This window comes from Bos taurus, chromosome 5 (assembly GCF_002263795.3).
Source record: "Bos taurus isolate L1 Dominette 01449 registration number 42190680 breed Hereford chromosome 5, ARS-UCD2.0, whole genome shotgun sequence".
NCBI lineage: Eukaryota > Metazoa > Chordata > Mammalia > Artiodactyla > Bovidae > Bos > Bos taurus.
This window is the reverse complement of record NC_037332.1, coordinates 27,484,879-27,506,038: the sequence shown is the minus strand read 5'-3', so window position 1 is coordinate 27,506,038 and position 21,160 is coordinate 27,484,879. Positions and strand designations below refer to the sequence as shown.

General features: G+C 50.3%; 1 protein-coding gene across 1 annotated transcript; it reads right to left on the bottom strand.

The window, feature by feature from the left end:
* Positions 1-7,510: 7,510 nt before the first annotated feature.
* Positions 7,511-20,676, bottom strand: KRT82 (keratin 82). The gene is made up of 9 exons (NM_001082616.1): positions 20,253-20,676; positions 18,392-18,600; positions 15,776-15,836; positions 15,113-15,208; positions 14,581-14,745; positions 11,945-12,070; positions 9,953-10,173; positions 9,712-9,743; positions 7,511-8,748 (listed from the first exon to the last, which is right to left on the bottom strand). Exons 1-9 carry the CDS (start codon positions 20,655-20,657, stop codon positions 8,519-8,521), a joined length of 1,545 nt encoding a protein of 514 aa, NP_001076085.1. The 5' UTR covers positions 20,658-20,676; the 3' UTR covers positions 7,511-8,518.
* Between the last annotated feature and the right edge of the window lie 484 nt (positions 20,677-21,160).

Below are 21,160 nucleotides of genomic sequence, written 5' to 3'. Positions count from 1 at the left end.
GATGGTGTCCTGGGCAAGAGCAGAGCAGCAACTGCAGAGCGGGGAGAGCTGGAGCTGAGAGTCCTCTGGGGCTAGTGGATCCCTCTCACCCCTTTTATGTGTGTGGGGATCTGAGGATTGGTCCCATAAAAGTGAAAAAAGCCATTTGGAAGCATTTATGAGCTTGGGTAGTTAGCAGAAACTCTCTATGCCTGTAACCTCCTTCACAGTGAACTAATCTCAGACACACCTATTCCCCTCAGAATCAGAGCCATAACGTCAAACCTATAAACATTAAAAACACATAAACACATAAACATTATTGTCCTATTTTTCCCGCAGGTCCACCATAATTGCCATTATGGGGACATTAATTTTCTTTGGTCTTAAATCCAATAGACTTTCCATTGCAAGTGCGGCTAACCACCAGAAAGTTAGACTGGTAACAGCTCCAGCAAGAGGCTTGCAAGGAATGCAGCTACACAGATAACCCCTAAATAGATGAGGAGTGTATAGAAGAGAGGCAGGGTCTTCATAGCTCTGAGTAAGAAATGATATGGTGAGAATACAGTTTACTGCATGCTGTAGATGGATTAAGCAGTCCAAAACCCTTTTGCAGTGTTTCATCTATCTTCTGTAATCTGATTTGACTGTTCACATAAGAATTGAATCATCAGTGAAGCTCATCTGGGTTAATGTAATACATGTCTGATTTGAGACTCTCAAAGGACATTCATTCATTCATTCAGCAATTACCAAATACTCTATCTCAGGTAATGTGCTTGGTGCGGAGGTATAGAGATAAAAAAGATGGTTTCTGTATTCCTGCTGGTGTGGGGAGATTATCTTGAAGACTTCCACCAACCAATAGTTTTGTGACATAATTTGAGGCCAAAACATGCCGATGATTTGGCCATGTATCTGTGTGAAAAGTTAACCACATGATTTTGAACCCCTAAAATACACATTAGGGATATCTGTAATAGTACCTATGTGGATTCCTTGCATTATAGATGGAGAGACAAATGTTGACCTTTTCTGTTCTAGAAAGTGGCATGATTTGTCCTGCTTGTCTGGGTCTGAGGGAACTTGTGCTTGCTTGGATGCTTACTCAGGATTCTATCCATACTTTGGAAGGGAATATGAGCTTTTGAATAGAGTCATCCATCTCAGGTCTTCACTATTTCCTTCCTTCTGGTCTCTATACCTTTTATTTCTTTTTCTTGTCTTACTGTATTAGCTAGGATACCCAGTATGATGTTGAAAAGCAGTGGTGAGAGAGGGCATCTTTGCCTTATTCCTGATTTTTGGTGGAAAAGCTTCAAGTTTCTCACAGTTAAGTACAATGTTAGTTGTAGGTTTTCTGCATATATAAATTTTTTATCAAGTTGAAGATGTTTCCGTCTGTTTCTAGATTACCACTGTACTCCATAGATCCAGGTATCAGGTGCATGTCTCAAAGGGAGAAGTAGAAAATAATAATAACACAGTAGTTCTTGTGAAGATAGCCAGCAACCTCCATGTTGCTAAATTCAGTGGTCCATTCTCGGCTATTATTTAATTTAGCAGAATTTGACATAGTTGATCATTCTCTTTTCCTTGAAATAATTTCCTTTTTTGGTTTCCAGACACCCATTCTCTTGATTTTCTTTACATATTATTGACTGCTTCTTTTCATTTTTCTTGACCAGTTTAGCCTCATATCCCTGATCTGCACACATCACAGCATCCTTGGGCTCAGCTCTTGTACCTGTTCATGTCTTTACACTTGTCCCCTATGTGACATCATACAGCCTCATGACTTTGAATACTATCTGTCTGCTGATGGCTGCCAAGGTGTATCTCTATCCTGAACATCCCTTTGAATGTCCCTTCTGTGCCCCCATGCACGTATTTGGATCAACATCTCTATTTGGTTATCAACTATGTATCTCAAATTTAATCTGTCCAAAACTGTTCTCCCGATTGCTTGTTCCTGTGAAATTCATTCTACTTGCCAGGCTTGCTATCTCTGTACTGGCTCAGGCAAAAAACTTGGGGGCCATCCTTTGTTCATCAACTTTTTCCATATCCCACATTCAGCCCATTGACAAGTCCTACCTTCAAAATATACCTGGAGCCTTACTGCTGCTCACCACACCATTGCTCCCGTATTGGTCCAAGTTCACCACTCCTCACAGGGTCTCTTGAAGTATCCTTCCAGCCAGTCATCCTGCTTCCTCCTCTGCCCCCTCTGTCTTTCCTTAATACCATGTTCAGAGTGGTCCTTTAGAAACAAAACATGTCCGATCATGCCATTTCTAAGTTCAAACATCCAGAGTAAATGCCATACAGGACTCTACATAGTCTGCCCTCCTCTTTCATTGACCTCCCTTCCGTCTGTCTGTCCTTTGCTCACTCTGCTCCAGCCACTCTGTCTGCCTGTATGTCCATCAGACAGGTAGGAAAGCTCCTGCTCAGACACTTTTCGCATTTACTGTTTTTCATTTGTGCTGGGAAATCTTTTTTCCTCAAATGGCCGCATGGCTGGGTCCCTCAACTCTTCCAGGTCTTTGCTCATAGGTCCCTTCTCTTTAAATTCCCCTCCTCCACGTACTCTCCATCTCCTCTCCCTGCTTCCTCCTCTCCCTGCTTCCTCCTCTCCTTAGGAGTTCTCACCATCTGAGGTCCTTGCCTGCATGGATTTGCTGTTTAACATCATCATCCCAGGCTGTAATGTAAGCTCCAGGAGGCAGGCACCCGTGTGTGTGTGTGTGTGTGTGTGTGTGTGTGTGTTTCTCCTCTTCATCCCTCCTTAGGAGAGTGGAGGCAGGTGGTAGGCAGGATGTGTGTTTTTGCTGAATGAATGGAGACACTGGAAAGATTAAAAGCAGGAGGAAAAGGGAGACAGGACAGGGGGTAAAATTTTATTATCACTGTGCAAACACTCGCCCTCCTTGGTACATAAATGACCTGGGGAAATTTTCTAACCTCTCTAGCCTCAGTTTCCTCATCTGTAACATGGAATTATACCTACTGCATAGTATGTGAAGGACACATGTGGAAATGTTTGGGCGGGGTGTACGTTGTGTGGAGCCTCGTGTGGTTATCCATTTCTCTCCTCTCTTCATCCCCTTCTTTTCATCTCTGCCTCTTTCCCCCTTTTTTGCCTCCCTTCACCTGTAAGCTGTCATTCCTGGTGTGGTCCAGAACCCCACCTCATTCCTGCTCCAGTGGTTATGGCATCATTACCCCACCAGTCATTACTGGGGCTGACCCGTGTCTCAGCTTCCTTCAACCCTAACAGCTGGGGCGGGATGGGGGTAATTGAGACCAGTCATGCATGACCCCTGTTGTGAGATGAGCTGTCACCATTAGCAGTTTATAGTTCTGAGGTATTATTTCACCAGACAATGCAAAATACAGTCCTCAGCCATTTTTAAAGGGTAGCAGGTGGGGAGAGGGGAGGAGTAGCCCTGGAAACTCTGGGCTGGGGCTTTTGCTGCTCTGACAGTTTCTTCTTCCTGTTGAGAGTTGGTCTGGATGTAATCCTGAGATCTGCTGGCTGAGCTAGTGTAGATAGATTGCTGGCTCATCTTGATGCTAATTGCCCTGGGAGGAGGGGGAACTGCTGATGAGGGAGGGGGCCATGCTGGTTGGCTGGGCAGAGCCTGGGAACCTTGGCTGCTCTGTGTGTGTGTGCATGCCTGTGGGTGGGGAGGAGGGTGACAGGGAAATCCCAGAGGATGAGACGACTTTCTAAAGCCACCGCCTCCTTCAGAGTGTTTCCATTCTGCCTGGGGACAAGTCTGCACTGGAGAGAGGCACTCACTGGGATGTGTTCATGCTGAGACCTGCCCCAGTGGGAAGGGAGACTCAGGAATCTCCCTGAAGAAGGAGGGGGTGATGGGAAGGAGCCGAGGCCCTCTAGCCCTCTGTCCTGTCAGGTTAATGATGCTGAGATAGAATCTAAACACCTCTCAGGAGAGACAAAGCACCCCTCTTACTTGAGCCCATCCCCACCCTTTCAAGCAGCATGGTTTTTCTCTTTTTTTCAGGTTTAGCCCAAATTCCTCACTTGCCCACACAGTTTCAGGGCGAAATGATGCTCTTCATAGGCATGCAAGTCAGTTCACATCAAAAACCCTTCACTGGGTGCTGATGTGAGCCTGGCATCGAGCTAGGTGTGGGGATGCCAGCCAGCTGGGTGCAACCCTCTTCCTTCTACCAGACACAGTGATCCCAGGTCCCCTCCTCCACTTACAGCTCCATTTCTGTGGCCATTTCCCCCAATTCAAGCTCCAGGAGGAGAGTGGCAGTAGTGAGTCTCCCTGGAACCCCTGATGGGACCAGGATGAGGAAGGGGTCCCAGGGGACCCAGAGTGTGGGGCAGAGCACAACTGAGGGAGAGGGCAGTGGGGCAAGGAAGGGTCTCCCGCGGGTAAGAGGAACAAGAAAATGGGAGACATTCTGGGGAGACAGAAACAAAAACAAGGAACCTCATTCCAGAACCTCCACCCAGGCCTCTTTGGGCTGTTCGCCACCTGTCCTTGCGGGGGCGCTCTGGGAAGGGCTGCGATTTGAACTCCGGAGACGGAGTGGAATGCAGGGAGGCTCTGGCTTCAGCAGACATCTCTCCCTTCCTCCGGGGGGTAGGGCGGGGGCCTAATCCTCCCTGTATCCCTGCACCTGGCGCAGGGCAGGTCCTGGGAGAAGCTCGGGAGGTGTTTGCCCAGCTGATGGAATGAAATTCTGGAGCACCAGCAGGAGGCACTTTCATCCCGCCTGCCTGGCGTCACCTCCTTTCTGGGGAGAAGAGGAGAGTGAGGGCGCAACTGCGCAGCGCTGAGGGGGCTGTCCTGGGGGATGCTCTGAAGGGGCATGCTGGCGCCTCTAGCTTACATCCAGGACAGGGCCACCCTGGGATGGGAATTCCCGCAGGGATGGTCACCGGGCCGGAGCCCACCTCTCTGTGAAGGTGGAGGGATCTTCCTTTCTCCTTTACCCCACTGGGGTGTTTCCTGGGCCCTGGATAGTCATCTTCGGGACAGAGGTGGCCTGTTGTCATCTCTGTTTTTGCTGACTCCAGGCTGGATTGTCTCTGTAGTTTTCAGAGCTTTGGGTTTTTAATCAGCAAGCAGCTTACTGGCTCTAGGGCAGGTCCAGGGTGGCAGGGCTTCAAGTGGGAATGGAAGCCGTAAGGCCCTTGTTGTCCCATCTTCTCTTTCCCTGGGTGTGGATGTGCGTCCCTGAAGTCCCCGGCTCTCGCCTGTCTGACTCTGCGTGTGCCCTGACTCAGGGTTGCTGATCCCTCAGCCTTGAACCTCACCCCCCAACCCTGCCGCCACGGGCTTCCTTGCCTCCTCTCAGTCTTGCTGGCTTTTGGGGTCCAGCTTAGCTGCCCCTCCTCATGCGACCTACCCGAGGCCTGTGACTAGGGTGGGAGCCTCAGTTCTGTCCTCTTTCACAACAAGCCTGACATCTATAATTTCATGTCTAAGTCTGTATCCTCAGGTAGGCTGTAAGTCCCAGAGGCCTGGATTGGAGCCAGGGCCCCATTTTTGAAAGACAGTTTTTTAAAGATATAATTCATGGATCATATAATTCACTCATTTAAAATGTACACGTCAGTGGTTTTAGTATATTCCCAGATAAGTGCAACCAATACTATAGTCCATTTTAGAATATTTTCATCACCTCCAAAGAAACCTTTAGAATATTTTCATCACCCTTACCCCATCCTCTCCTTCCTCCAGGCCTAGGCAACCACTAATCTGCCTTCTGTCTCTATAGGTTTTCCTAATCTGGAATTTCGTATGAACGGAATCAGACTATCTGGTTTCTGTGTCTGATTTCTTTATCTACCTTATGTTTCCGAGGTTCATCCATGTTGTAGCACACATTAGTACTTCACTCCTTTTTATGGCCAAATAATATTCCATTGTATGGATAGATCAAATTTTGATCACCCATTAGTCCATTGCTGGGCATTCAGGTTGTTTCACCTCTTGGGGATTGTGAGTAGGGCTGCTGTGGAACATTCGTGGATGAGTTTTTATGTGGACATGTTTTTTTTGTTTTTAAATTTTTATTGGCGTATAGTTGCTTTGCAGTGTCGTGTTAGTTTCTACTGTACAACAAAGAAATCAGCTAATGTGTACATATATCTCCTCTTTTTAAAATTTTGTTCTCATTTAGGTGACCACAGAGCATTGACTGGAGTTCCTTGTATACAGCAGGTTCTCCTTAGTTATCCATTTTATACATAATATCAGTAGCGTGTGATGTCAGTCCCAGTGTCCCAGTTCGTCCTGCCTCCCCTCTCCTCCCTTAGTGTCCATACATTTGTCCTGTATGTGGTTTCATTTCTCTTGGGTATCTACCTAGGCGTGGAATTGCTGGGTCACGTGGTTACTCTAACGTTTAACATTTTGAGGAATCGCCAGACTGTTTTCCATAGTTTACAGTCCCTACTGTGGGCTCTAGGTACCATGTCTTCTGCCCCTACAGGTAGGTGCCACATCTTCTGTCCCTAATGGGGCTGCCTGGTTCACCACTATGACACCAGTTGCTGGGTGGCCTGACCCACAGCAGGTGCTTGATAAATACATTGAGTGAATGAAAACTGAGTGGATGGGTCCTTTGGAATAAGATGCCCATAAATCAGTAACCCTTGTCTCTTCAAACCCTGTCCTTGCAGTCTTCTCTGTGAACCTCTCTCTGACACCCCTGCCCAGCATAATCATCAGTTGCTTTTTCTTGTCACTTCCGTCCTCTCTGGCTGTCACTACTTATGACTCCTCTCTGAGGCCGAGTCCCTCCAGGGTTCCGAGGGTGTATAGTCACCTCTCTTTCACCAGCTCCTAATGCAGGGCTTGGCGCAGAAGAGCTGCCCTGTGAGGCAGGGCTGTGCGGTAAGGGAGTACTCAGGACACGGGAGCACAGGGGGGCATCTATGGTGGGGGGATTGTTACAGGGGTCCGTGAAGCAACATGGAGGGTATCAGGGCCCCTCTGAGGGAGGAACTGCTGCCACCAAGTCTCAGCTCCAGGCCTTGGGGCTGTGGAGAGGGAGAGGCTCCTCGAGGATGCCCCTCCCTGGCCAGGCTGCTACCCAGCTTCCCTGTCAGCCCCAGGCCTGACTCTGTTCTGCATCGAAGGTGGATGTGGTACACGTAGTCCAGGTTGTGGAGGCAGAGTCCAGCCCTGGAGGCTGCTGAGTACAGACATGATATAAGGGCCCCATGGGCTTTCTCTAGGATGTATGCAGGGGACCATGTGGTGAGGAGGCCTGTGGGGAATCAGACCATGGTTTTTAACATGGCAAGTGACTTCTAAACTCTTGTGGTATGATGCGCAGGCTTTAAGTGTAATTTGTATGGCTCCACACTTACTCCACAGGCCACTTGCCAATCATTCACATGTAGTTTTCCCATTTGTATAATAACCTCTGTTTCCACTCCCAATGCTCCCAACTGGTCCCCAGGCCCCCAAAGCTGTTCATCGGTTTCACTTCAACCTCATTGTCCTCAGAGCAGGGTGAACAGTCCTGATTCCTGTAGCCTGGGAACAGTTTATTGGGAATAGACAAGCCCAGAGGCTCATGGAAGAAACGTGGATCCCTGGGTGGGCAGGAGGCAGCACTACTGGGAGGGGGTGTGCTCTGGGGAGGTGAGGCCAGTCAGCACCTTCTCCTCCCTCACAGCCCCTGAGGCAGAGCCTCCAAACCTGCTGAGGCAGCGCCTTAGCACTGTAGCCAGGAAAACATGCTCACATCAGACCCAAAGCAAGAGGAACTCAAGGGAGAGGGAGCTGGCAGGGGGTGGCTATGTACAAGAGGTGCGGGCATGACTGATTCCCTGGAACGAATAATGTCAACTCTTGATTGTCCCTTTGTTTTAGGCATTTCTTTGCCATCAGCTGCCAATATCAGCTCAGGAAAGAGATGTATTTTTATAGTGCCAGTTCAACACAGCTGAGCTGGTAAATCTATTGCCCAAAGACCATCTCCTGATTCTGTGTGCTGAGAGCAGCATTGACATATTCCCAGTGATTCTGAAATCCTGGCATTTGGCTTGGGAATTTGGGATGGGATTTTGGGGTGTCTCCTTTTGGTATTTGCAATAATGCATGTATTAGGTGGGAGCTAGAAGGAGTTAACTTTTCTCATGCGGCCAGTTCCATGGGGTGATCCACAAAGCAGAACTGTGATGTGCCCCTTTGACCTCCTGGGGGAGAGAAGTGTTAGGGGGCCATTGCCATTTTCCTGGTCACACTAGAGCCTGACTGTCAGCAGTCCAGGGAGACGGGAGGTGTGTTTTCTTCCTTTGTACCTTACCCTCACCCGAGGGCCTCGCTCAGGGTCTGCACGCAGCTAAGTGAAAAGAGACTCTTGAAGATATCTGAGGGGCAGCTCCCAGTGAAAACCCAAGGGGAATCTTCGATCAGTAGAGAAAGGTGGGATCATGGAACAGCTTTGTCTTGAACTCTGGTTGTGGGGGACAACATCCCAGCCTGGAGCTTGTGCCCTGTCCCCTGGGCTACTAGCCTCTGGGGCTATACTAACACTTGTGGCAGGAGGCGCTGCCCCCAGCCCCTAGCTTCACACCGGAGCTCCGCCTGCTCCCACAGACGAGGAGCCCCTGGGGCTCACAGGGGATGTAGATTTCACTAGTGCCCACAATGCCGCAGCCCCCACTGCTCTTGAGGACACTGGTGCTCCCTGGACAGTACACAGGTGTGCTGACCACACATGGCTCGTAGAGGATGGCACCTTTGGAGCTGCTCACAGCTGTGGGGACAGGAAGGGATGTTGAGGGCCCTGCCAGGCCAAGCCCTGTGCCCCCACTGGCCCCGCACCCTCACTGGCCCCGCACCTGCTGTCATCATGTCTAAGGACACCCCCATCCCAGTTACCAACTTCCAAGTCTCCTATTGTTGTTTAGTTGCTCAGTCGTGTCCAACTCTTCTGTAACCCCTTGACTATAGCCTGCTAGGCTCCCCTGTCCATGGGGTTTTCCAGGCAAGAGTACTGGAGTGGGTTGCCATTTCCTTCTCCAGGGGATCTTCCTGACCCAGTGGTCGAGCCTTGTGTGAGGAGTCACTTGTGTGACTTTGGCAGGCAGATACTTTAGCACTGAGCCACCGGGGAGGCCCAAGTCTCCCATTCCAGTCACATGAAATGCGTAGCAGTCCCCACGTGTCCTTCTTCTTGCCCCAGAGCCCTGTCTTCTGCTTTACCCTCTCTTTCTATTTGTCTGCATGTGTGCATGCGTGCTAAGTTGCTTCAGTCGTGTCTGACTCTTTGTGCCCCGGTGGACTGTAGCCCACCAGGCTCCTCTGCCCGTGGAATTCTCCAGGCAAGAGTACTGGAGTAGGTTGCCATGCCCTCCCCCAGGGGATCTTCCTGACCCAGGGATCGAAACTTTGTCTCAGGCGTCTCCTGCCCTGGCAGGCGGGTTCTTTATCCCTATCACCACCTGGGAAGCTCCCTATTTGTCTGCTTCAAGTCTTGTTTCTCCAGGAAAACATCCTCTTGTCGAGATGGTGCCTGGCAGACCACGCTGGGTGTCTGCTCCTGCTCCTGACTCCCATAGACCTGGGCAGCCCTAAGGGAGAAACTCTCCATCCACCAGGAGCTCTTTCCTTTAGGGTGAGGGAGGCAGGCTAAGGTTTGGGCAGGGCCAGTGTGGTCTATGTTTGGGTGGATCCGTTCCCAAGATCCCAGAGCCCCTGCAGAGTCCTCAGTACTCACAGATATTCACGGGTCCAACACCTTCACATAGCCTGGAGGTGAGAGGGAAAGGAGACACGAGAGACCTGCATCAGAGAACGAGAAGAACACAGCACCCCATGCCCCTGCCCGCACAGTGGACCTGCCAGTGAGGAGGGGCTGCAGACTGCATGCTGTCTCAGATTTCCTGTGGATGGGCTGAGAGGCGGGCAGTGGCTGTAGCAGCAATCAGAGGGCAGGAGAACAGACATCCCTGACCCACCTCTGCTCCTCGCCCTCCAGCAGGCGCCTGTAGGTGGCGATCTCGATGTCCAGGCCCAGCTTGGAGTTCATCACCTCCTGGTACTCCTTGAGCAGGCAGGCCATGTCCTGCTTGGCCTTCTGCAGGGCCTCCTCCAGCCCCGCCAGCTTGCACTTGGCATCATTGAGGGCTGCCTCGCCCTGCTGCTCCGCCTGGGTCACTGCAGCCTCCAGCTTGCAGCGCTGGGGGAGAAGCACAGAAAAGTATTACAGGGGCCCCGGGACCCTGGGCTGATTTTCAGAAGAACAGAGAGCAAGGTCATTGTGGGATAATTGAAAATAACATATATTGGTCTCTTCCCCCAGTTCCTGGCACAGAACTCCTCCAAACCTTGTAGTTTAAGTGATGAGCACACCAGAGCATCCTTTGTCCTAACCTTTGGTCTTTGACCCTGTGTCTGATACAGAGTCCCAAAACCCCTTAGAATTTCCTGAGTATTGACAATGTCTTTTGTTTAAATAAGGTGATTCTAGGTGGGCTCCTGGGTGGGGGCTGGTCACCAGAAAAACTAAGCCTTGATTAGAAGCTGGGAATTTTCAGCCCACCCCACCATTCTCCTAAGAGGGGAGAGCAGCTGGGAATGGAGGTGATAAATGATGATGCCGATGTGAGGAAGCCTCCATAAAATCTCAATAGTAGAGGCTTCAGAGAGCCTTCAGGTTGTTGAACACGTGGAGGTACGGGGAGAATGGCATACCTGGAGTGGGCATGAGAGCTTCGTGCCCGTCCCACACACTTTACTTTATGCATCCCTTCCACCTGGGTATTCATTTATATTTCTTATCATATTCTTTTATAATAAACCAGTGTGTGCATGGGTGCTCAGTCATATCTGACTCTTTGTGACCCCATGGACTGTATCCTTCCAGGCTTCTCTATCCATGGGGATTTTCTAGGCAAGAATACTGGAGTGGGTTGCCGTTTCCTCCTTCAAGGTATCTTCAAGACTCAGGGATTGAACCCACATCTCCTGCATCTCCTGCCTTGGCAGATGGATTCTTTACTACTGTGCCAACTGGGAAGCCCATAATAAACCAAAAAAGTAAACTATTTTCCTGAGTTTTGTGAGCCACGCCAGCAAATTAATTGAATCCAAGGAGGATGGTCATGGAGCCCTCCAATGTACAACCACCTGGTCAGGAGCACAGCCTGGACGTGTGATTGGCATCTGAACTGGGGGCAGTCTTGTGGGACTTGGGGGGCAGCCCCTAACCTATGGGATCTGATGCTATCTCCAGGTAGGTAGTGTCAGAAGTGAGTTCAATTGTGGAACACCCAGCTGGTGTTGCAGAGCTGGTTGGTGTGGAAACACTCTTCCCCACTATCTGGTGTCAGAAGTGCTGTGAGTGTGACTGTGTGAGAATGAAGGAGGGACACAGAAGGAAGAATGAGTTCTTCCTACAGTCATGGTTATGTGCCAGGTTCATGTCTGCTGTGGGTTTCAGCCTAGAATTGTGACGTCTGGTTCCCCCAGGGGATGGAGGCCAGTGCTCCTGTCTGTGACACTTCAAGGAGATCTGAGAGTTTCCTCTTATGCCAAGCAATTACTTTGTGGTTAATACATTTTAAGCATCTGCCTTGTCTTCACTAGCCCAGGAGGAAAGGGTGGGTCTGATTTTATGGACTCTACAGCGTCACCTTGAATTTCAGGATCATAGAATTAGAGTCTTTGGTTGGAAGGGGGTGTGGAGGACATCTTTTCTATACCCCCATCTCGTGAAGTATTCTTGCTATTTCATCTTGATGAATATAGGCTGCCTGGTCTCTGTTGGGGGCCTCACTATTGCCTGACCCTGCTTATCCTGCTGTGGATCAGCTTTTCTGAACAAAGGGCTCGCTCCCTCTTGTGGGAAACAGTGCAAGTTTACTCCCTCCCCCTCAGGTCCCCCAGGGAGTATGAGCCTGCCCTGTACAACCAGGACCAGATGGTGGGTCAGCCTGTGATGGGCTCACCTGGGCTTTGACATTCTCAATGTCTTGCTGCAGCCGCTGGATCAACTTGTTTATTTCCAAGATCTCATTCTTGCGGTTGCGGAGGTTGTCACAGTGATTCCCGGCCGTCAGCTGAAGCTCCTCATACTGCCAGACAGGGAGGTCAGAACCTGGGCACCCACACCGTGGTGCCTCTCAGCCCTCATTCCCACTGTCCCCAGGCTCTGCTCTCCTGACCTCCTGCACTGGGTACTCTGGATTCTTATACTTGTTATGCTTCCCAGCCCTTTTCCACTTCTGGTCCTTTTCTGGGCTGCTTCTCATTCCCTTTTCACCTCCCAGCCCCGAACCTTCAAGCTTATCAAATTCTCCCCTAAGCTCCAAGCTCCCTTCCTCTTTTTCATGGGTTCTGTGTCTCATCCTTTTCTCTATGCCCTGGAATTTCCCTCCCTTTTGCTCCATCTGTGCTCTGGAACTTGGAGGGGATTTCTGCCCTCACGCTGGGGTACCTAACAGACCAAGAACTGAGAACGCAGAACATCTGCCCACTCAGGGTAGATTTGCATGTTCTCCCTCAAAACAATTGAAAACAAAATTCAATGTTACTATCTCGGTTTAACACTTTTTTTTAAACCTCTGCACATAAAATCTAATTTCTTAATAGTGAATTATAGATGACATCAATAGATTTTTAAAAATTAGCCAACTATATGTTTTCTGCATATAAAAATGAGCCAACTGTATGTTTTCTGCATATAATGCATTTTCTATGCAAAACAAGATAAGCATAAGTCACTCTCTTTGGTTATTGTGAAATAAACTGGTAGTTGCCTAATCACTATCCATACTTCTTTTCCTCAGACAGAACCCCAGATAAAAGAATGTTTCTCAGCTTTCTCTACAGTGAGGTGTAGACTCTTGCAGGGTAGGGCTTCTAGGAAAGCTGTTTCAAGTCAGGGATGATTCACCTGGCATGTTCCTTTTGCCCTCTCTTCCTTCTGCTTGGAGTGGACATGGGAGACTGGTGGTATTGCAGCCATCTTAGGGCATGAGGGTACCACGAGGATTAAGGTTCTTAACAGAATGGCAGAATAGCAAGCTCGAAGGAGCCTGTGTTTCTGATGGTAACTTGGGGTCGTCTAGGCAGTGTATTTCTGTACTTCAAGTTATTTGAGAAAAAAATAAAAAATAAAATTTGTTTTAACCATTATTACTTAAAATTTCGGATCTTCACAGCCAAGTACAATTGATAAATAATAGAATTATCGTTCTGGTTCTAACCTAGAAGGATGGGTAATTAAGATTGTTTTCCTTAAGGCCTGATGGGTGGCCCAGGAGAGCAATCAGAGGAGGAGCTCGCCGGAATGAGACCTGGCCATGGATGGGCCACAGACTGACTTACAGGGAGCTGACCCCAGGTTAGGGTTTGATACCTTGATCATCATGGATCTGCAGAAAAAGGACAGAACATTTCTTGGGACACTTCCTGAAAATTGGTATCCATGGCCTTCAGAAAAATGTCTAGAGCCTTCAGGGAAGCTCTGCCGATTGCTGTGATCTAGCTGTGTCTCCAGCCCCATATCCTTCATGGTGCTTCACACTGGGGACACCTCCCCTTCATGCTTCTTGGACTGCTCCTGCTGGCTCTCAGCCAGACACCCTTACCATGCTCTGCTTATGGAAACCATACTTGGCTTCCAAGATCAGATCAAATGCCAGTGCTCCTGTCTTTCCAGACACAATCTGTCACTTCCGCATCATCATGCTGTACCCCGGGCCTATGGCTCGACTTTGGTGGCCACGTCATGCCACCTCGTATCCTTCTGGCTGTTTATACCTCTCTCTCTCCCACGGACTGTGACTTCTTTGAGGATGGGGATGGTCTGACTCTTAGTATCCTCATGGTTCCATACAACCCAGTAAGGCCCTCCTTCCCTGGCCAACCATTTAAAAACCGAATTCCCGCCGCACTCCCTGTGCTTCACCCTAATTTATTTTTTTCCATAGCACGTGTCCATCTACTGTACATCCGCTGTACTTGTATGTCCTGTTTGGCTGTCCTGCCCCTGCCTCTGGAAAATGAAAGTGACATAGAGGCAGCTATTATTGTTCTGATTCCTGTTGGATCTCAAGCATCTAGAATGCTGCTTGGCACATGATGAATGTGCAATAAATGAATGAATAAGTGAGTGAGTGAATGAATGAATGGTACCTTTCATAGATGGGGTAGGTGAGACTGAGATGATAGTATCTGTTAAGTCAGATTGCCCTTGGGGGACAACTGCCCTCCCAGCAAGCCCCTAATTACCTGAGTCTGGGGCCACCTTAATCACAGTTTCTGCTCCACCATTAGTAACCATTCCATGCCATTACCTCCTCCCACACCCGGAAACTCTGGGCCAATTTGCCATCACTGCCAATTAGTATTCCTTGAATGCTACTTAGGGAAGCACTTCCTGTGAGTCTATGAGTGTATAAAGCTGGGGAGCTCTGATGAACAGGTCTGGGCTGTCTGTGGGGTCTCTCCCACACTCATGGGGACCTGTCCTGAGGCTTGGTCAAAACAACAGAGGCTGGAGTGGCATGGCGTACATTTTCTCTCCTGATTCCTGGAGGAGAGTGGTTCTGGGGTCTCCCAGGCCCTGCCCAAGACTCACCCGGCTCTGGTACCAGGCCTCTGCTTCGGCTTTGCTGCGGTTGGCAATTTCGTCATACTGGGCCTTGATCTGGGCAATGATGCCATCGGTGTCCAGCTCCCGGCTATTGTCCATCTTCACAGTGACTGAGGTGTCCGAGATCTGAGACTGGAGCAGGTTTGTCTCCTGGGGGTGGGGGCCCCGGGTGAGAATGGGTGAGCTCTTTGAGGATAAAGTTGGTGAGGGAGAGGGGAAGAAATGAGGAGACCCAGCCCTGACATTCCTATGGCAGATTTGCCTGGCCATCCCAGCCTTCAGTCACCGACCTGCTCCAGCCCCCACCCTCCAGTTGCACTGAGACCGAAGACCCAAAGTGTGGGCCCTCTGACTTCTGGGAGTCTCTCTGCCTGACACCCAGCTGTTCCACAATGACTTCTTCACTTGCCCACTTTTAAGCCACAAAAGTACCCACAGGGCAGGAGCTTTCCCTGCCCACCATCCCTCCAGAACTGGCCCCTGGCCAACCACCTCTGGGCAGCATGGCTGCAGGTACCTCGGTATACAGGGTTTTCAGGAAGTTGATCTCGTGGATCAGAGCTTCCACATTGATCTCCAGGTCAGAATTTATCAGGAAGGCTGTGTCCACATCCTGCAGCCAGGAAAGTGACAGTCATAACCTGGGGCCACCCCTCTGCTAGCTGGGCCACCTCCCAGGCAAGCTGGTAGCAGGTGACAGGTGTGGGACCCACGTGGAAGTGAAGGGGGTGACAAAGCCAAGGACCTCATGCCTGGGCCTGGCATCCCACTGGGGAAGGATCTGAAGGGAATGGGATTAAAGGAGATGGGAGTCCATTCCTCAGAGCTGCTATGGACCCTGGGCAACAGAACACATAGCTGTCTATGTGAGGGGTTGTCAGGATGGTTTTTATCTCTGGGGATTTGAGTCAGAGCTTTTGTCTTTTGATTTGGCATTTGCCACATCTCCAGCTTCTTGGACAGATGTAAATACAACACTTAACACGAGTTGGGCAGTGGAGGCTCAGTCACTGCCCTTCTGGAGCAGGAGGCTGGGCCTTTCTCTCCCTTGGGGTCAGTGGGGCTGGTATCGGGGTCAGCAAGGTGGGCTGGCTGCAGGCCCGGTCCAGGGGTTGAGTGTCCCCAGGCCCACTAGGCCAGCTCAGAGCGCCTTCTCCCTCCATGGGCCACCCTCCCTCACCTTCTTCAAGGCAACAAACTCATTCTCAGCAGTGGGTCGCAGGGAGAGCTCCTCTTCATATCTGGTGGAAGGGGCAGGGGGAAAATGTTTTAGTCACGCTGGTGAGATTTGGAAGGGTGTGGGCATGGGGTCTGAGAGTAGGAGCCTCTGGGGACAAGTCACAGATTGAATGCCCTGTGGAGGCACCAGGTCTGGCCCTGTCTCTGGTCACCTCTGGCCCCTTCAGCCACTCAACACAGATTTTTTTTTTTTTTATCATAGCCTCTTATTAGCCACTTTGTAAGTTTATGTTCCACTCCAATGCCTGGTAGCCTTTTCCTGTAATGAATCATTCTCTGGGAAGACGTTCTTTTTTTTCAATTAAAAAAATTATTTACTGGCTGTGCTGGGTCTTAATTGCGAAATGTGGGTCCTTAGTTACATCATATGGGGATTTAGTTCCCTAACCAGGGGTCAAACCCAAGCCCCCTGCATTGGGACATGGAGTCTTAGCCACTGGATCACCAGGGAAGTCCCTGGGAAGTCCTTCTTAAAGCTACCTTTATTCTATCTTGCTGCTGAGGAAGCTTACTTCATCCAGTCATTTCCTCTGGGAAAATGGTGAAGAGTTGGCTGCCTGTTGCTGGCACACCTGTCTTTTCTTTTTGAAAAAATATCTGTTTATTTATTTGGCTGCGCCAGGTCTCAGTGGCAGCATGTGGTATCTTTCAGTCGCAGCATGCGGAATCTAGTTTCCCGACCAGGGATTGAACCCAGGTCCCCTGCACTGGGAGCATGGCGTCCTAGCCACTGGGCCACCAGGGAAGTCCCACAACTGTCTTTTCTGAGTTGTTCTGAGAGTTGGCTGCGGTCACTGCAAGCCCAGCTGACCCGTGCCCCTCCTTGCCAGGAGAGCGCTGAGCCTGGCCTCTACCTGCAGCTCACTCGCAGAGGTAGCAATTACCCACTTTACCAGATCCTCAGAGAGAGCGGCCTATTTCCTCTAGGCTCCAGGGAGCTCTTCGCCCACTCACTGCACCCCAAGGCAACGGAATCAGGGTCAAGGGTTTAGTCTGGTCAGAATGACTCAGTTTGATGAGCGACATCAATCCATTAAAAGCTTCTCTGTGCTTCCTGACGCCCGAGCTTCCGTTTTCCTGCAGAACTCAGCCGCTGCACAGGCGCTGGATGCTGAGCCTGCTGCCTGGGTTTCAATTCCACTCTCCTGCACTTGTCATGTGACTTTGGGTGGGTGGCTTGGCCTTTCTTGGCCTCAGTTTCATCTGTAGAATGAGAATATCATTGGTCCTGTCTCACAATTACAAACATCACACAAGTTAATGTCTGCAGGACACCAGGTCAGTACCTGGAACAGGGTACGGTGTGCTTGCTATTGGTGTTAAAATACCACTTGGCCTCATCCTTCTCCAACAGCCCCACTTTTAAAATTCAAAGTCCTAATCTTGAGCTACGAAATATGTCTCCTGATCACCTTGTATCCATGAAGAAAGGCATCGCTCCTGCTGAAAGGGCTGATCTCGCCACACCCACAACCTTGCCACATCTCACCTACCAGTCCGCTTGAGTCGTCCCCTCTCACTTGCACACTCTGGTCCTTCCTTGTCACCTGCTTCTGTCTCATCTCCTTTTCTGTGGTCTAACTCTGAACTTCTCTTTTAGAAGAAGCAACTGGAATGAAACATATCCTTCAAGGCCTTGAGCAAACTGACACCTCCCCTGGGAAGCCTTCCTGGGCTGCTTCTGCTCTCTCACTCTCTTGGGCTTCCTCTTCCCTCCTGCCTTGTACCATGCTGTAGCTGTTGGTGTGCATACCGGGGTATTTTGCCGACTCTACCAGGACATCTAGAGGGAAAGAGCCAGATTTTCCCAACTTTATCAAACCCAAACTGCCCAGCACAGCATCTGACTTGGACTAGACACATGCGTGACACCTGCAGCGTGTGTCCCCAACATGGCTCCACTCTAATGAACCCTCGTTCTTAGTGTATTCACACTGTCCTTGGAGACGTGTTTCTCTCGGCCCTCTCCCACCAACATGAGAGGCTCACCCAGGACCACGAGGCAGTTTATCTGGGCCTCAGCTTCTTGAAAGAATCACTGAATCTGTGAATTCTTGCAGATGATGATTTCGAGTTGGACCAGGAAGATGCGGGGTAGAATATATTAGCCCGGATGTTACAAAGAAATGCCGAGGTGGGACTTATCAGGAAGAAGGAACAGCAGGAGTCCAAGCTGGGAGGAAGGAGGGCTTGGGAATCTGTTTGGAGGCTAAGAAGTGTTCAAGATCTGTCAAGGGACTTATGGACGATGACGCACAACAGGTATGAGGGCAGAGCCCTGGAGCACTGGGAACAGCAGGAGAAAACTTGTTTTACATGAAGAGAAGTCGAGCGTGGTGGGAAGGGGGATTAATACACATCTAAAATCTCAGAGCTTGTACGATGTGCCTAATGGGTAGTAAGGATGCTCTGCCTACATTATCCCACGTGACTGTGGGACCCCCCCCAAAGGTCTACATTTTCAACTTCCAATTTTATAGATAGGGAAACCCAGTGCCCAGATTGTTTATGTCACTTGCCCCAGGCTCCCGGCTGGGTAGCAGTGGGGCAGACTCACTTTTTCTTGTAGCCCTCCAGCGTGTCATGGAGGCAGTGGAACTCTGACTCCAGCCGGTCTCGGTCCCCGGTCAAGAAGTCCAGCTGCCTCCGAAGGGTGGAGATATAGCCCTCGAAAATGGGCTCAATGTTGCTCGAGCAGCACTTCTGCTGCTGCATGAAGTTCCACTTGGTCTCCAGAAGCTTGTTTTTCTGTTCCAGGAACCGGACCTGCAGCCAAGAATAGGATATCATGGGGCGGCAGGGACCCTGGGGACCACAGCTTGCGAGAGTAAGTGCTGGTACAGGCAGTGGAATCCGTCTGTGCTCCGACCTCCATCACATTGCTGCTGTGTCTCTGTCTCTCCTGCCTGGGGCGGCTTAGGGGACCCCCAGCTTCCACCAGGGGTTGTGTTGTAGTGGAAACAGGGCTGCCCCAAGAGGCCTGGGGTGTTTCCTCCTTCCAGCCCTGCCTGCCTGCCTGCCACCAGCCTGGTAACCTGGGCCAAGCCACTCAGCCCCTCAAGCTTGTTTTGCTGCCTCAAACTCATACTTAGGATTGCATAGGGAGAGCTTTGTACATCTTCATGCTAATGGAAGCTGATGAGGCTACTGGAAATTGGGGTTTCTTTAATTACAGCCCAGGGGTGCTCAGGGAATAAAGCTCAAAGTTCGGTCCTGGCACTCATTGCTACTCTGCCCCATCTCCATCCTACATGGCCAAGTCCAAACCATGTCCCTGCCACAGTAACGCGGAGAGCTGCTGGCCTACTCTTCATTTCCGTGGCTTGGAGATGGAGGTTAAGAGACACTGAGTGAGTTGGCCGTGGTCACCCAGCTAAGCTAGTCACTGGCCGGCACACACTGTCTCCAGTCCTCACCCTGGGATTTTGCACCTGGTGCACTGTCTCTCAAGAAAATGATAGAGGAAGTCACATCATCTTCCTCCTGGTCAAAGGCTTGCTCAGCAGAAGGCCCCCAGCCTCCCAGATGGAGATGTGATGCAGCTGACGATCAGGGCTCACAGTGTTGGAATGAGTTTACAAGCAGTGCTTAATGAGCTTTCAAAATAAAACTGTAAGTTTAACATTTTCCATTTACTAAAACAAGTTCCTTTTGGGAGCACTTTTGTGAGTATTACCTTCTTTAATTCTCCCTCCATCTCTGCCCGCTTTCCTGGGGCTGGGAGTCAGGGTCCAGGTCTCATGACTGCCAGCCCAGGACTCTGACCTAAACTTGGGATCACCAGGAACACCAGCTTAGTCCTCGGTGTGTATCCTGATCCCAAGAGCTTCCCTGGAATATAGGGACAGGCCCAGAAGCAGCCGAGGTGACAGGCCAGGAAGACGCTGAACTTCCAAAGGCAGCACATCACCCTTCTCTCGAGGCTTTCAGAGCCATGACTTGGGGGTTGAAAGATGTGAGACTTGGTCATGGCCACTTTGTGTCCCTAGCTCTGACTGCTCCACCTTCTCTTCATCACAGACCTAAGTTGATGGCAAATTCCAGGGTCACAGTGCCAAGGGTCTCACCCCAGTTCATGTCATTGGAAGGAAGGTCTTTCATTAAAGCCTCATCAGAAAGGGCAGGTCTCTGCCTCTGATTGCCCCATTCAGTATCTATCATGGCTTTGGGAGTTCCTCTTATAGTCTGACCTCAGGGCCTCTTGATGAGTTTATCAGATAATACCCAGGGAGAAAGATAACATATTATAAAAAAAGACAGACAAGCAGAAATGTCCACTGCTGAGCCTGATCTAACCGGCTTTCAGCGACTAGGGGTCATGGAGCAGCCACACCAGCAGCCCCAGGTTGTGGCTCCTGGGACAGCCACAAAGTGCTGTCTGTCTCCCATGGCCCTGCACCCCGGCACCCACATCCTACCTTGTTGATGAAGGATGCAAAGCGGTTATTGAGGCACTTGATCTGCTCCTTCTCGTCCCTCTTCACCCTCTGGACAGTCGGATCGACCTCCAGCTCGAGTGGGACCAGCAGGCTCTCATTGATGGTTACAGGGGCGATGCAGGCTGAAGACCCGCAAGTGGTGCCTGCTCGATACCCAAAGCCAGGCAGGCCACACCTGGAGGCCACCCGGGGCTGCCCGAAGCCCACGTTGCACAGGCTCCGGGAGCCGAGGCAGCCCAGGGCACGGAAGCTCCCACTGCCCCCAGTCCGGCATGGCCCCTGGCTCACTGCATAGTGAGTGACCACCCGGGGGAGGACAGCTGAGCAGGAGCTGAAGCTCTGGCCGCCACATCTGAAGCCCTGCTGGAAGGAGCGGCACGACATGGTGGGTGTGAGAGGCAGAGAGACTGCGCCCTGGCGGGAGGACAGAGGTGAGAGTTATTGGGTGAGCTCAGCCTCCACCCTTTTATCTGGTCAAGGATGGAGGGCCGAGCTGGGCCGAACCCCAAATCACCATGAAATCAGGTTTATGAGCTTGGCATATTGGCAGCTGCTAAGTACCGAGGTGGATAATTAGGGTAGCAGAGAGCAAAGGGTAGGAGCCAATTGTCCATGCAGGTTGGACCCATAAAAATCCTACTTGTCCTCTTCCTTGGTGATGAAAGGGGCCAACCAGACAGATGTTGGGTCAGCTAAAAAGTTTGCTTGGTTTTTTCCTATAAGATGGCTCTGGTAGCACTTAGTTGTCTTTAACTTCATTTGAAACCATTTTGTTCAATTGTATTGTGACAGCTGTCATATCAGCATGCGTTAAAAAAAACTTACCAAAACCAGTGAATTTTTGTGTAGCTGTTTTAATATTGAAGATGGAAGGAAAAAGCAGCATT